This window comes from Lissotriton vulgaris, chromosome 1_1 (genome assembly GCF_964263255.1).
Source record: "Lissotriton vulgaris chromosome 1_1, aLisVul1.2, whole genome shotgun sequence".
NCBI lineage: Eukaryota > Metazoa > Chordata > Amphibia > Caudata > Salamandridae > Lissotriton > Lissotriton vulgaris.
The window spans coordinates 2,008,548,294-2,008,562,317 of NC_141685.1; the positions used below are offsets into that span (position 1 = coordinate 2,008,548,294).

General features: G+C 45.6%; 1 protein-coding gene across 1 annotated transcript in view; it reads right to left on the reverse strand.

Annotated features, from left to right (window-relative positions):
* Positions 1–528: 528 nt before the first annotated feature.
* LOC147751531 (poly(U)-specific endoribonuclease-like) overlaps positions 529–14,024 on the reverse strand; it is a 270,495-nt gene continuing 256,999 nt past the window's right edge. The window contains exons 6-7 of the mRNA XM_086933372.1: positions 751–904; positions 529–660 (exon numbers count right to left, since the gene is read on the reverse strand). Of these exons, the coding sequence (XP_086789498.1) occupies positions 529–660; positions 751–904 (286 nt within the window). The remainder of the gene's footprint in view (positions 661–750; positions 905–14,024) is intronic.

Consider the following 14,024-nt stretch of genomic DNA (forward strand, 5'->3'; position numbering starts at 1 on the left):
ATACAGTTAACGTAGTACTAAATTTAAGTGGACAAGAGTGGAAATTGTGAAATGGTGTCTGTTATTTTTCAAGCACCCGACTTTCTAAGTATGTACATTTCCCTCTACCTTTTATTCCTACCCTCTTTTGACTCTTAACGCTTAACTAGTGGGTTCCAGAAGCAGATTCCATTTTGCCACCATAGAAAATCGCCAATAAATCATATAGAGGGAACAAATCCGGCTCTGCTTCTGAGCAGTGTGTAAGTAGAAGTAACAGACAGCCTCTGAAAGCGTGAGATGTGCATTGTTGGTGTGTGCTGAGGCTTCTCTTCGAGTTAACGCGCCATCGCCTCTTGTGCATGAGGGTGAAGTATACGCTTGAGCAAACGAAATATTTGTCACTTGCACCACTAGCTGGGATTTTAGTGCATCAGGGGTACATGCGCAAAACCCTATACTAAAAAGCTACTTTTTTTACCGGTTCCGATGCAGGAATCTCAACCAAGTGAACATATCGGGTAAATGGGCAATTCCAATTCTCTCCATCTACTTTCGTGGTGAGGCATCAAAGGCTTCAGGAGTAAGAATGCTGCTTTGGGTGCGTATAATTTTTTTGCAACTTTGTGACCTGTTTTTCAATCTCCCAGTAGGAGGTGAAAGTTTTGCAGAAGTTAAACACTGCAGGGAATGATTATGGGAAAGAAACAAGCCTTTTTCAAAGTGCAATGGTTTTGTATTTAATCAGGAACATAATCATAAATGACTCACCCTGCTTTTGTATTGCCTGGCAACATAACCCTTGTAGTCAATATGGTTACGCTTCTCTTGCAAGTAAAACTGAACCCAGTTATGAAGACCGATGATCTCCTTTCCACGCTTGGATTCCCCTACAAATACATGCTCAAATCCACATGAATCTGCCCTGAAATCAAATTTAAAAACGCTTTACATTCATTGCAAATAGAATACAATACAGAAATATAAACCATAAATATTACTAATGATCAAAGTATAAGTAGGCCACATATCAGTACAAAGTTGCTGAACAGCTTTTACTCAAGAAATGTAATGTAAACAGGGAAACGTGGAATGGAAAGGTGGAGAGATCAAGTTTGCCTTACTTACATGCAAGCAGAAACAGCGAAGAGCCAGCCAAGTTGACAGGAACATTAGCCATAAAGTGTAAATAGCACAGTTTTGCAAATGTGTACTTTAGGAAACTAGGTTGCTTAAACTGGCTGGATTTGTGGCCTCAGTCTTGATAAAAGGTGTGGCTGAGCTTCCATAAGGCCAAAATAAACATGATACTATTTGATTTTGAGGATTCCCAGCCCTAATCTTGGCAGCTTGACACAAGCATGAAGGTTGAAACCAATATTACAGTTAAGAAATAAGCAATGCAAGATTCCTAAACCAATGTACTTAAATACACACTTTAATATTTAAAACTACACAACAATTAACTAAACCTGATGTTGGGATAAGACAGTATAAAAGAGTAAAAGTTACATATCTTTGGTAATACATTTCTGGTGGATACACCATCTTATTGCACAGTACGCACCTCTAGCATATCCTCCAGTGATCAGACTGGTCTGGGAAGGCTTTTCCACGCAGTAGCGCTGTCAGGTGGTGCTATGAAGCTCAAGTTGAGACTCCACGAGGCAAACATGATACTAGTGATGTATAAAAGGTAGCATCCTGTGTGATGCTCTCATTTTTTGATATTTTTTCTGTACTCTAGTGAGGCATGGATCAAGAAACCGAAAGAAGACCAACAGCAGGGACAATAACGGCAGATGCAATAACAGCGCATGACAGGTTTGCATACCTAACTGACTCATCAGGGGAGGCAAGAGGGTGGGGAGGAATCTGCAGGAAGATTATATATTGACCAGAAACATTGTTACCGAAACTTAAGAAACATCATCATCACTTTATTTCGATCACAAAGGATCATAAAAGCGCACAGCACATACATCATACAAAACAGGGTAAAGACAGTGAAATATAAATAAAATCAAGTTTATAAAAGTTAGTATAAAACCACGTAGGTTAAAAAAAAGGATCATCATAAAGTGCTTTTCGTGCGCTTGATCCAAGATGAAAGTCAACAGCTGGACAACTCAAATAGCATCAACTTGGTAATAAATTAAATATCATGTTAATTTACAAAAATATGGAACATCATAAAGTGCATTTAGTGCATTTTATCAGTGTTTTGGAAAAAGGGGACCCCTATATACTACTATTACACTTGCTATACATAAGGAAAAAATTAGTTTAGAGAAGGTCTATATCCAAGTGACACAATCAACAAGCAATTTTCTGATTATATAAAGTTCATAGTTACCATAACCTCAATATAAAGTCCAACTGTATACAAAAACCTCAAACATTAAATATTTCACATTTTTTTTATTGGTATATATTGTATTTATTCATCATTTCTTTAAGGGTACCTGAATTTATATTCTTTTTCTGTTTTTCTATTTTGTTTTGGTTTCTTTTCTTATGATTATTTTTTGGTATAGCAACATTCAACAAATTGTTGAAGGCAAAACGGTAGTTATCTACCGTTTTTCCTTCAACAATTTGTACAGTCTCATGTCTATTAGTTATGTACTTTTTCTACTATGATTTTAACTGAATGTTGCTATACCAAAAAATAATCATAAGAAAAGAAACCAAAACAAACTAGAAAAAAACAGAAAAAGAATATAAATTCATGTACCCTTAAAGAAATGATTAATATATACAATATATACCAATAAAATCAAATGTGAAATATTTAATGTTTGAGGTTTTTGTATACTGTTGGACTTTATATTGAGGTTATGATAACTATGAACTTTATATAATCAGAAAATTGCTTGTTGATTGTGTCACTTGGCTATAGACCTTCTCTAAACTCATTTAGTGCATTTTATCTACAGTGCATGCCAATACTTAGACAGGCCAAGGACCACTATTCTATGTGTATCCGTACACAAAACTCTTTGTCAGGACTGGAGGCGAGGATTTTGCCTTCTTTCTTCACTTTATTGCATAGCAGCAAAGACCAACACAACTACACTTCCCATGAACCACAGGGAAGGGAAGAAAACAAAGAACAATGGCAGCAGCCATTCACAAGTCCCAAATGCAGTGTCCAATAGTGGAATCCAGTCAGCCCACATACACCATCAACTGTGTTCTCTCCTCCTCTTTCTTCGCAGCTACGAAGCAAGATGAGTACTCTCCAGTTTTTACTGTCTGTTTAGTGCTTTGTATTGTGCTTAGGATTGTTTCCTTGTTAATATCGATTTCTCAGTAGCGCAGTTGCTATACTTGTATTTCTGTCGCTTATGTTATGTACCGCTGTTACCATTTGGTCATTGCTGTTTTCTCGCCAGCGAGGTGCGCGTTGTGTTTCGGGGACGGGGGCCACTCTGGTTTTCAATACCGCGGGTGTGCCCCGTCTCCCCGAGTGTTTATTTAGTTGGTCTTGGACGCAAAGCGTCTTGGTTCCCGCCTCCCGCTGTGGAAAATAGAAAAATTGATGTACATAAGCAGCGTTCATTTCCCTTTTTCCCACTCCTCTCCCTGTATGCACCATGAATGCCATAAAATATTGACCGTATCACTCCGCCAGTAAAAGCCCGTGCCCATATGTACATGATGGCCATTTTAGGCACCTTGGCCTCTTGCCCACTCATTAGAATCACTGGCTTCCCTCCTGCGCGCATTTGAGCACCCCCCCCCCATTTCCCTCTTGAAAAAGCATCCTTCGCCTCAGCTGACATAGCCCCCCAGCTGTATCTGACTGCCCCTGTTCTCTCATGTACGGGTCATAAGATCTCTCTCTCTCTGTGCGACTCTGACCCTGCGCGCACCCTGACCCCCTCCTTCTCCCTCACATGGACAAGTCATAAACCTTCTTCTTCTGCAAGACCCTGTCCTTGGGAATCACGGCCGCGCCTGACCAACACCTCTTTTCCTTTCATGAATAACCCCTCTGTTAGTAAACCCTCCCTCCGCGATTGACTGTCCACACATGTCTGAGGTCATCGCCTAAGCCAGGAGATACTGTTTTGTGAAATCACTCCTCTACAAAAGACCCACTATTGATCCTGGCCACCCCACCCCTGGGCTATGATCAGGCGCATACATCCTAAACAGTTGGCGGAACACTCAGCTGCGTGATTGCCCTCCCCTCTTATCAGCAGGTCAAGGGTCCCTATTGTGAACACATGTGGGGTAGGATTGACACGAGGATTATGAGGATGTCTTTTCTTTGTTTTACAATGCTGTGACTGTAATGCCAAGTGTTCTGTAAAGTATAAAAGACAGAGTCTCAGCTCACTTGTTAGAGCACCTCCCGATGGCACCTTGTTTCGTGTCTGAAATGACAGGCTCTCCTCATGAGAAATAAACTCTGTTCTTTGATTCCGGCTTCCAGCGCCCGTCTCTTTATTTTGGTAACTAGTCAGAATGGGAACTAATAGGCGACTTGCGCCACCAGCCTGGGCATCGATAGTAATGCGGGCTCCTGTTCCACAATTGGCGTCCCAACGCGGGGTCCTTCAGTGACATACGGTCCAGTAAGAGAGATCCAGACGATGAGGTAAACATCTAAATGATCGGAGTATACCTGCCTTGAGAGGGCCCTCGTCCGGCTGCCGATTGAATGAACTTCACCTATTCTGAACGGACCTCTCTTGAGTGACCTACTGTCCTGACTGGAATCCCACAGGACTGCTGCGGTAAAATCATGGAGTAAGAGAACGATCGGGCGCTGGAAGGAGGAAGGCGAAGAACTGCCCACACGGTCCGGTCCGGGTAAGGTCGCGTAAATGCGACAAATTGTGAAATGATTGTTTGTTGGATAATACTAGTATTACGCTTTGTTGAAACCTCTGGAGATTCACTGTCTGTAAACGGAGAAAAACAAACAGGCTCTCTCTTTGCAAGCAGTGAAGGATAGGTAACGCAGACTTTTGTCCCCGTTGTAATCCGTCGTGCCTATCTTCCTCCCCCACTGTTTCCCGAACTGTCGTTCGTGGATTATTGTCTGGAGATTCTTTTTCTGCAAACAGGGAAGAACAAGGTCTCGCTTTGCAGGTAGAGAAAGAGTGGGTAACGATAACTTTTCGTGCTCACTTATTCTCCCCACTGATTGTTTGATTGGCCGATTGTTCGGTATAGGTTCATTTGAGGTATTCACCGCCGCCAAACAACGGAGAATAGAAATATTCTGCCTAGTCTTTGCCCGCCGTGATAAGATAGGTAATGCAGACTTTTGTCCCCATTGTAATCCGTCATGCCTATCTTCTCCCCACTGGTTGGTAGCCTGTTTAGCCCGGACCGCTTATTAGAGTTGAACTATCCAGCTCCACTGGAGGGCACACCTAATAAGGACCTGTTCATTAAGTGTGGACTAGTCGCTATGGCTTATAATAGGTTATGGCATAAAAATACAAGAAAAGGAGTTGGGCGAAATCAGTAGGCCACTGAGGAGTTATCAACTTCGTTAAAAATAAAATAAAAAAAACGTTAGAAATAACTCGCAATAAGAAACATAAAAAATGGCGAGGGAAGACAAGCTTGACACCAAAGCAAGCCACGAGGTAGCTAGGTTCCGTTGCCTACTCCTGCTCCAAACATGTCTGCCTCATTGCCCACCACGCCCAAATAACGGTTACATGAAATAGATACAAATAAATAGGTACCTACCCCCATTCCGGAAGCTCCCGAAGTGCAACAGGTCCGCGGTTACGCCCATCCGGAAGGCGAGGCCTCGAGGCATGTGGGGCTCGCCTGGCCGCGGTCAGAAGGAGATGCTGTTGGGCGGACGGCCCAGAAAACGGTGATGGCCTCTCCTTCTCTCCTCTTCTGCTGCCCTGCAGGCCACGGGGGGGGAGCTGTCTTGCCTCAGCCACCGACCACCCCCCCCCCTCTGTCTCTCGCCTGGTCCGGCCCGCAAAGAAGGCCGAAGCCAAAAGCGAGAACGGCGGCGCTTACAGGTAGTCCCGCCACATGTCAAATTCCTGGATAGTTACAGGTAGTCCCGCCACATGCCGACGTCTGGACAAGCGCAAGTAGTCCCGCCACATGTCCACCCCTGGAGAGTTGGAGGTAGTCCCGCCACATGTCAAAAAGGGGGGGGGAGCTGTCTTGCCTCAGCCGCCGACCACCCCCCCCCCATCTTCAATAACTGGCACGGCCAATATCGAAACGGCGGAGCCGAGGATCGGCGAGGGGTCGCTGGAAGGGGGAGGTGGCGCGAACGAGCCTCCCCCACCTCCCTCCAGGTGGAGGCTTCCAGCGACACCCCAACGCTCTTACTTAAAGAGGGTCCACAACGAAAAACGGTCTTTTGCCTGGGACGGGCACACGCCCCATGCCTTCTCTCCTCAACTTTGAAGATTCTATGAGAGCCGGGGGGCTCCCCGACCCCTCCGCATGGGCGCCCCCATCCCCCTCACTGGAACCGCGACATCGACGCACTCCTGCCGGCGCCAGCCTCAGTTTGGAAATGGCTAAAACTCAGCCAAGGTACAGACTTGTTCAGTTCCGGTGGAACACCAGAGTGACCCGGTAGGAAAATTGTTGTTGCCCTCCCCACTCTTTGACTGATGGTCCATATTGTTAGACTGTTACCACATTGCGAAAAACTTTTTGAACTGCCAACGGAAGGTTCTGGTCCAACCATGAGTCACTGGAGACATTCTGACTATACCGGAACCTGCCTGACCTCGCCCAAAATGGCGCCGATACACGAAACGAAAAACTTTGGAACTCCCTGTTCACCTGGATTGCTCGAATATTGATGCTCTGAGATATGTATGCATTTTTTGGACAATGAAAGTCGATAAGATGGACAGTGATTATGTGCTTAGAGAAGAAAGCGATATAGATATTGATCATGTGTTTGGACAATGAACTGATTTAGGGTGGGTACTAATTATGATTTGAAAAATGAACTGGTGTAATTTAGACAGTGAATGAGCATTTGGATACTGAATTAATGAATTAATTGAAAAACAGAATTCTTGACGTGCATCATGCTTGCTCTGTAGGGAAGTTTGATACGATTTTATTGCACTGCTGCACTTTATGCAATGAACTGCCACCAACTTTGTTCTTCCTATGTACAGTTCCAATCTGCTCCGTGGCCGGTCCACTGGGTTGTAGGCCTGTATTTATACATCAACACTTTTTATTAAAAGTATTTTGAAAAAGAAAGAATGGTTGTAGCGGTTGCATTAATGAGTTTTGGATCTTTTTCTACTGTGAGCGAAGAATAAGTATGATGAAAACTGAAGGTTAAAAAGAACCCGATATTTAGCAGCTACACTATGCGTCACAGGCAGCCGGAAAAGTGTTTTAGACGCTTTAAAGAGACACCACAGAAATGCCACCTGACTGCCACCCTTGCCCCCAACAAAAGGGGTCGCGACCAAGTAACTCATGTAGATACGCAGATCATCAATGATTATCTATCTGACATTACTGGTACCTCTTGGCTTAAATGCCGAGATGGTAAAGAAATGCATTATGTGGAGATAGGTCGAGTATGTGGTAGGTAAAAACATTTTCGGATTTATGCGCGCTGATGTGTTTTGAATGCTGCACCCCCCCCCCCCCTTTTTTTCTCTCCTCCCTTCTGCAGGTCGCGTTGGAACATCGCCTGAAGTATGGGAGAACGATGATCGAACAGCCGACGAAAGAGGGAAGGAGGGAATATGAGCATAGACTTTATGACGATAAGTTTTTAAAAGACGTAGACTTAAACATGACTGTTCCTCCTTAGGACATAGCGACGGGGAGGATGGACTGACCTAGAGACTTGACGGGTACTGTATGACGAAAATTGACTCGAAATAACACGTTAGAGAATGTGACTAGACGTTTGACTAGGTAGGGAAAGGACTAGGAAAAGTCCTGAGGTAAGGGTACCCAGGCACCACCCGTCTGGGAAGTTAGAAATGTCGCTGATGTTCAAAATGCACTGCCCCCTTTCTCACACTCTTATAGATATAGCCAAGCTGTCCGACTGTTCTCCCGATCAATACTTGCCGTTGCCTCAGCCTGGAGAACTTCCCCCTAAAGGAAGAAAATGAAAAATTGTTTAAGATCCAACCATGGGTAAATAACACGACCAGGTTAATTTCTGATCGACTAACAGAGGTGTAAGTATTGGCAATTGAGAACGCTCGCAGAGATAACAAGCAAGAAAGGAAAGGGAGGGAAGGGTAGAAAGAGCTAAGCACGTAGATAAATAGGATAGTAAAGACACGTAGGATATAATATGGATTTTGTTGGCCAACTATTGTTTCTGTTTTGTCGTGAATGTCTTCTATATATGTAATACATGTGCTGTCTTCCTCTGTCTGAGTTCGTGTGTGTGCGTGCTGTAGGGGTTTATGTTCTCCCTTTGTTTGCGTCTCTCCGTTACCTAACCCCCTGCTGTTCTGTGTTGTGAGCGCACTAAATGACCTATTTTCGTACACGTCTCACTCTCTCTCTCCCCCCCCTTATCTATCCCCCCCCCTTATCTATCCCCCCTCTATGTTTGTCTCTCTCTCTCTCTCTCTCTCTCTCTCTCTCTCTCTCTCTCTATCTCTCTACATGTCTTACGTGTACCAAATGGCTCGTTTAGATTGCGGACGACTCTCACTTTCTGAGAGTCTCCCTATTTCCTCTTCCTTTTTATGATAAAAATAGTGCCTCGCTGGCACCAGTCTGATTGGATACTTATTGAACGCGAAGGTGTTCAGCGAAATTGACCGAAACTAAAATGATTGTATCTCGCCATATTACTACCTCTCCTTTCTACAAAATGAATGAACTCGAGTTGGCTGAGAAGGAAAGGACAGGTAAGACGACTAAGGTCCCCCAATTTGGCCTTTTTTTTAGGGGAACTGTATGTCAATGGCACCTTATTTTTCTGTTCATCAGAGACGAGCACCAACGTCTAGATTGACCCCCAATGCCCAGATTGCCCCACTCCCCTTTCTTTTTGCACCCAAGCGCGAACGCCCGAAGCATCCCCGCCCCATTTGATAGACCCCAGCTGCTGTCCCGGAGATAAACATGATGACCATGAATAACTGTCGTCCCTCGAGAAAAACGTGTTTTACCTGACCCTCGATGATAGCGCCCCCGCCCTGTTTGAAAAGGTTAGCCAGCCTTAAAGGGAAATGTTCCGAAATATTGAATATGATGAAATGCACAGTTGATGGGAGTCTTATTTATCATCACTTGAGTTATAAAAAGGACGATGAATAAACTTGGCATGAATTCAGTAGGAATGCCGACACATGCACTGCTTGGTAATAGACCTCTGACTGTGACCGATGAGCGTATCTCCCAAATGCGTAGGATTGAGGGAGGAATTCACCTGCATAAATGACTTCGTCTACCAGTTCTCTAAAAACTTGTTTTGTACCTATTCAAAGATTCACGATCACCGAAGGAGAAGGGTCGGACGTGACGCACAGCCTGGCTGCAGATCTTGAGACACGTGTGACCTCGACCAAAGGTGGAGCTGCAGAGCAACAAGATACGGGACGAGACAGCAATTTCAACGTGGAAAATGAGAAATGACGGGCCACCCTGAAGCCCTCCGTCTGCTAACCCACGTGTGCCTGGAGTCTCCGTCCCCCTTCTTTGGGCCCGATTGATGGGCCTGCCTGCTTGTTATCCATTGCTCCCTTGGTCCCATTGGTGTGTCCCAGGAAATCTGCCCCCACTCCGCCCTCTCACTCCCATCGACTATCGAAACCACACACGCCCTCTTTTCCACGTGACTTATTGCCAAAAGGAAGAACTGCATTCAAGTGGGAATAGGGTGTTGCCACGGAAATATAGGTGCCGAGCATAATGCGCCGCCTAATGGATTGGTTAGGGAACAGGACTGTGGTCTAACAGCAGAGGACTGACTGCACCCTGCAACGCGCAAGGATAAGACCCGAGCTGGACCTATAGCTCCACCGCCGGTGCTCAACAGCGCCAACGAAAGGACACGGACTAGAGTCTACCAGTGATGGCTCACTGCTAAAAGACACTGTGATGAAGAGATCTTGTATATTGAACTGAATTCCGCCCTCAACTGCTTGATCAAAGTGTTCATTGGTCACATTTTTAAGTCAGAAACATTTATGCTATGTAGTGCTTTTGAAATGATAGGAACTCGACAAATGCAATTACCTATGTGCTGCATTCTGCCCATCACATCAACTGTTCATGATTTTTATGCAATATGTTAGTATTGACAAATGCTATTTCATCAACGACATGTTTATATGTACGCCCCTTAACTAGGAAGGATAGGAAAATGAACTTCGTTGTTTATATGTACCCCCATCAACTACAAAAATGAACTCTGTTATGTAAAAAGGGGCGACTGTGGAAAATAGAAAAATTGATGTACATAAGCAGCGTTCATTTCCCTTTTTCCCACTCCTCTCCCTGTATGCACCATGAATACCATAAAATATTGACCGTATCACTCCGCCAGTAAAAGCCCGTGCCCATATGTACATGATGGCCATTTTAGGCACCTTGGCCTCTTGCCCACTCATTAGAATCACTGGCTTCCCTCCTGCGCGCATTTGAGCACCCCCCCCCCCCCCATTTCCCTCTTGAAAAAGCATCCTCCGCCTCAGCTGACATAGCCCCCCAGCTGTATCTGGCTGCCCCTGTTCTCTCATGTACGGGTCATAAGATCTCTCTCTCTCTGTGCGACTCTGACCCTGCGCGCACCCTGACCCCCTCCTTCTCCCTCACATGGACAAGTCATAAACCTTCTTCTTCTGCAAGACCCTGTCCTTGGGAATCACGGCCGCGCCTGACCAACACCTCCTTTCCTTTCATGAATAACCCCTCTGTTAGTAAACCCTCCCTCCGCGATTGACTGTCCACACATGTCTGAGGTCATCGCCTAAGCCAGGAGATACTGTTTTGTGAAATCACTCCTCTACAAAAGACCCACTATTGATCCTGGCCACCCCACCCCTGGGCTATGATCAGGCGCATACATCCTAAACAGTTGGCGGAACACTCAGCTGCGTGATTGCCCTCCCCTCTTATCAGCAGGTCAAGGGTCCCTATTGTGAACACATGTGGGGTAGGATTGACACGAGGATTATGAGGATGTCTTTTCTTTGTTTTACAATGCTGTGACTGTAATGCCAAGTGTTCTGTAAAGTATAAAAGACAGAGTCTCAGCTCACTTGTTAGAGCACCTCCCGATGGCACCTTGTTTCGTGTCTGAAATGACAGGCTCTCCTCATGAGAAATAAACTCTGTTCTTTGATTCCGGCTTCCAGCGCCCGTCTCTTTATTTTGGTAACTAGTCAGAATGGGAACTAATAGGCGACTTGCGCCACCAGCCTGGGCATCGATAGTAATGCGGGCTCCTGTTCCACACCGCAGCAGGGGCTGCGCTGCGGAGAGGCAGGCAGCGGGTACGGTCGGGTCCGTACCTACGCGGCTGGGTTGCTGGCGTGTGCCCATCCTCCCGCCACTAGAGGGCGCTGAGGTCTTGACGGGCGGCGCAACGTGCAAACTCTCTTCTGGGAGTTTCAAACATCGCGCCTCCGTCTTTACCGGGCCTGGTCTGAGGCGAACGTCCGGAGGGGTGTAGAGCGGTGAGGTGGCGCTTTTCTCTGGTAATAAACACCTCGCAGCTCCTTTCTGCTTTCGCTCTCCCTCGCGCCCAATCTTTTGATTGAGGGAGAGCCTGTATCCACTGCATGTGGGTTTGAACGCCTCTTCTACAGAGGTCCAGTATAATTAGCACTGCAGATAAGGACTTTTAACCCAGGCCATCTCCCCCTTTCTACAGGGGTTATCTTATATTAATCTATTTGTGCAAGCCGTTAGTCCCTGGGGTTTATCCCCGATAATTCGGTGGTCTTTACAACTTAAAAAACATTCTGGTTGCCACCCAACCTTGCGAGGCCTTTGTGTTTGGCCCTGTGGGAGTTGCCTCTGGTAGTTCGGAGCCTCCCAGAATGGAGTATTAAGACGATTACGAGGAGGAGGAAGACCCCTTTGTTGACATGCCCTGGGGAGACGCCTTTTATGAGGCGGTGGATTCTTCTATTTAAAAAGCAGTGGACCAAGCCATATCCCCATTAGAAGATAGGCTTTCCCAGCAGATTCAGCAGGCCTTTACCCAGCTGTCTCAGTAACTTGCCCCCCACTCCTCCCAAGCCCCTTCCACTAGTGGGTCTCAGGGTACCATGGGTTCCCCACCACCTAAACGAGCCAGTGAAGCAGGGGTGGACGTGGACGCTTTTTAAAAATTTGTTTATTGAGTTTCATAGATAAGTACAGCGTATACAGTATATCGGAGATAGCAAATACATTTGACAAATAGCCGTACAATATGACCGAGTAGTACACAAGATATTTTGTAACGTCTAGAAACTATAACATAAAAAAAAACAGGTAGTAGTCAGTACTGTCAATTTTGGCCGAATGAATATCATGCATCGTATGCATTTCAAACACCCAATCTTAGAAGAAACAACACGCAATTACTATGGGAAGTGGGCAGCGTGACACATCTCACCTTACACAGGATATACAGTATAGTGGGTAAGCGTACATGTTACCGCAACGTATGAGGTTGTAGTCTTATTACAAACAATCAGACTCCAGGTCCTAGTTTCTTATATACATTTAAGGTGGCACAACTTTTCCACCTGGGCTTGGAATATGTACATATATTGGGTCATTCTGCTGGTATAGATACAGACTGTGCAGGTGCAGGGGAATTTACTCTAGCCCGTGCCCAGTTTACAAACAGTTCCCATATATCACTGGCTCTAGATGCTGTAGGCATTAACTCCCAGTATGTGCCAAATTGTGTGCGTCCATAAGTTACACCCGATACTCAGGCTGCAAATGTGGACAGAACTCCACGACCCCATCCGACCGCCACCTGGTACTTGGCATATAACAATAAAAGGGCATGTAATTTGCGTCTGGCTGGTACAGTTTCAGTTATCAACCCCAGGAGGTCTAGCTGTGGAGAGGGATCATCAGATCGTCCAACTATTTGATCGATAGCGTCGAATATTTCAGTCCAGTAATTAATAAGGAAAGAGCAACTCCAAGCCACATGTATGAATGTAGACTCGTCCATATTACATCTCCAGCATCTAGCATTGTCCCTTAAACCCATACGGTGGAGGCTAACAGGAGTGCGACAGTATTGATGCAGGAATTTAAAATGTATTAGGCGCAGTTCGTAGTTAGGTAAAAGTTCCAGCAATGGTCTACAGCAAAAGGACCATTGGTCTTCGCCCAGTGGTTGGTCTAGTTCTCTATTCCAAAGTTGCATTGAATTTGGTATAATAATCGGGGCTTGGTCTTGCATATTAGTGTATAAGCGAGTTACTAGCTTTTTCGGTGAAGCTAGAGCCAAAATATTTTGGAGTGCAAGCAACGTTGGAGGCTCATCCGGAAATCCCCCCAGAATGCCCGACAGGATGACTTCAGTTTATGATAGGTGAATGCGTCCTGGAATGACACATCTGATCTCTCCACCCCTAACTGTGGATCTTTGAATACACCTTCCGGGTATATATCAGCGAATGTTTGTAACGAAGAGCCGGCTAATGATAACTCATCAACACTTTCCGCCAGGCAGGGGATCATTGGGTTATGTTTCAGCAGAATGGCCGGTGCATACAGCAGCGGGAGGTGAGCACGCCTCTGCAGCTCCCGCCACACCCATCGTAAGGTATTGGACGTGTCCACATCAGATGCGGGTCTTGGACCTTTATGATAGAGCCACACTCAAAGGCAGTGGAGCCACCGAGTCGAGCTCAACCGCCACATGCGGCTGATAGGGTGTTGGGTAGGACCAAAAGTGCAGGAACTGAGCTTGTGCACATAGGGCGTAAAGGTGCATGTCTGGAGCACCCAGGCCTCCCAGTCTAAGCGGTAGGGTCAACAATGCCCAGGAGATCCTAGCTTGTGTGCCGGCCCAGACTAATGATAGCAGGCAAGATCTTAAGTGAGTAAAAAATTGTTTCGTGAGT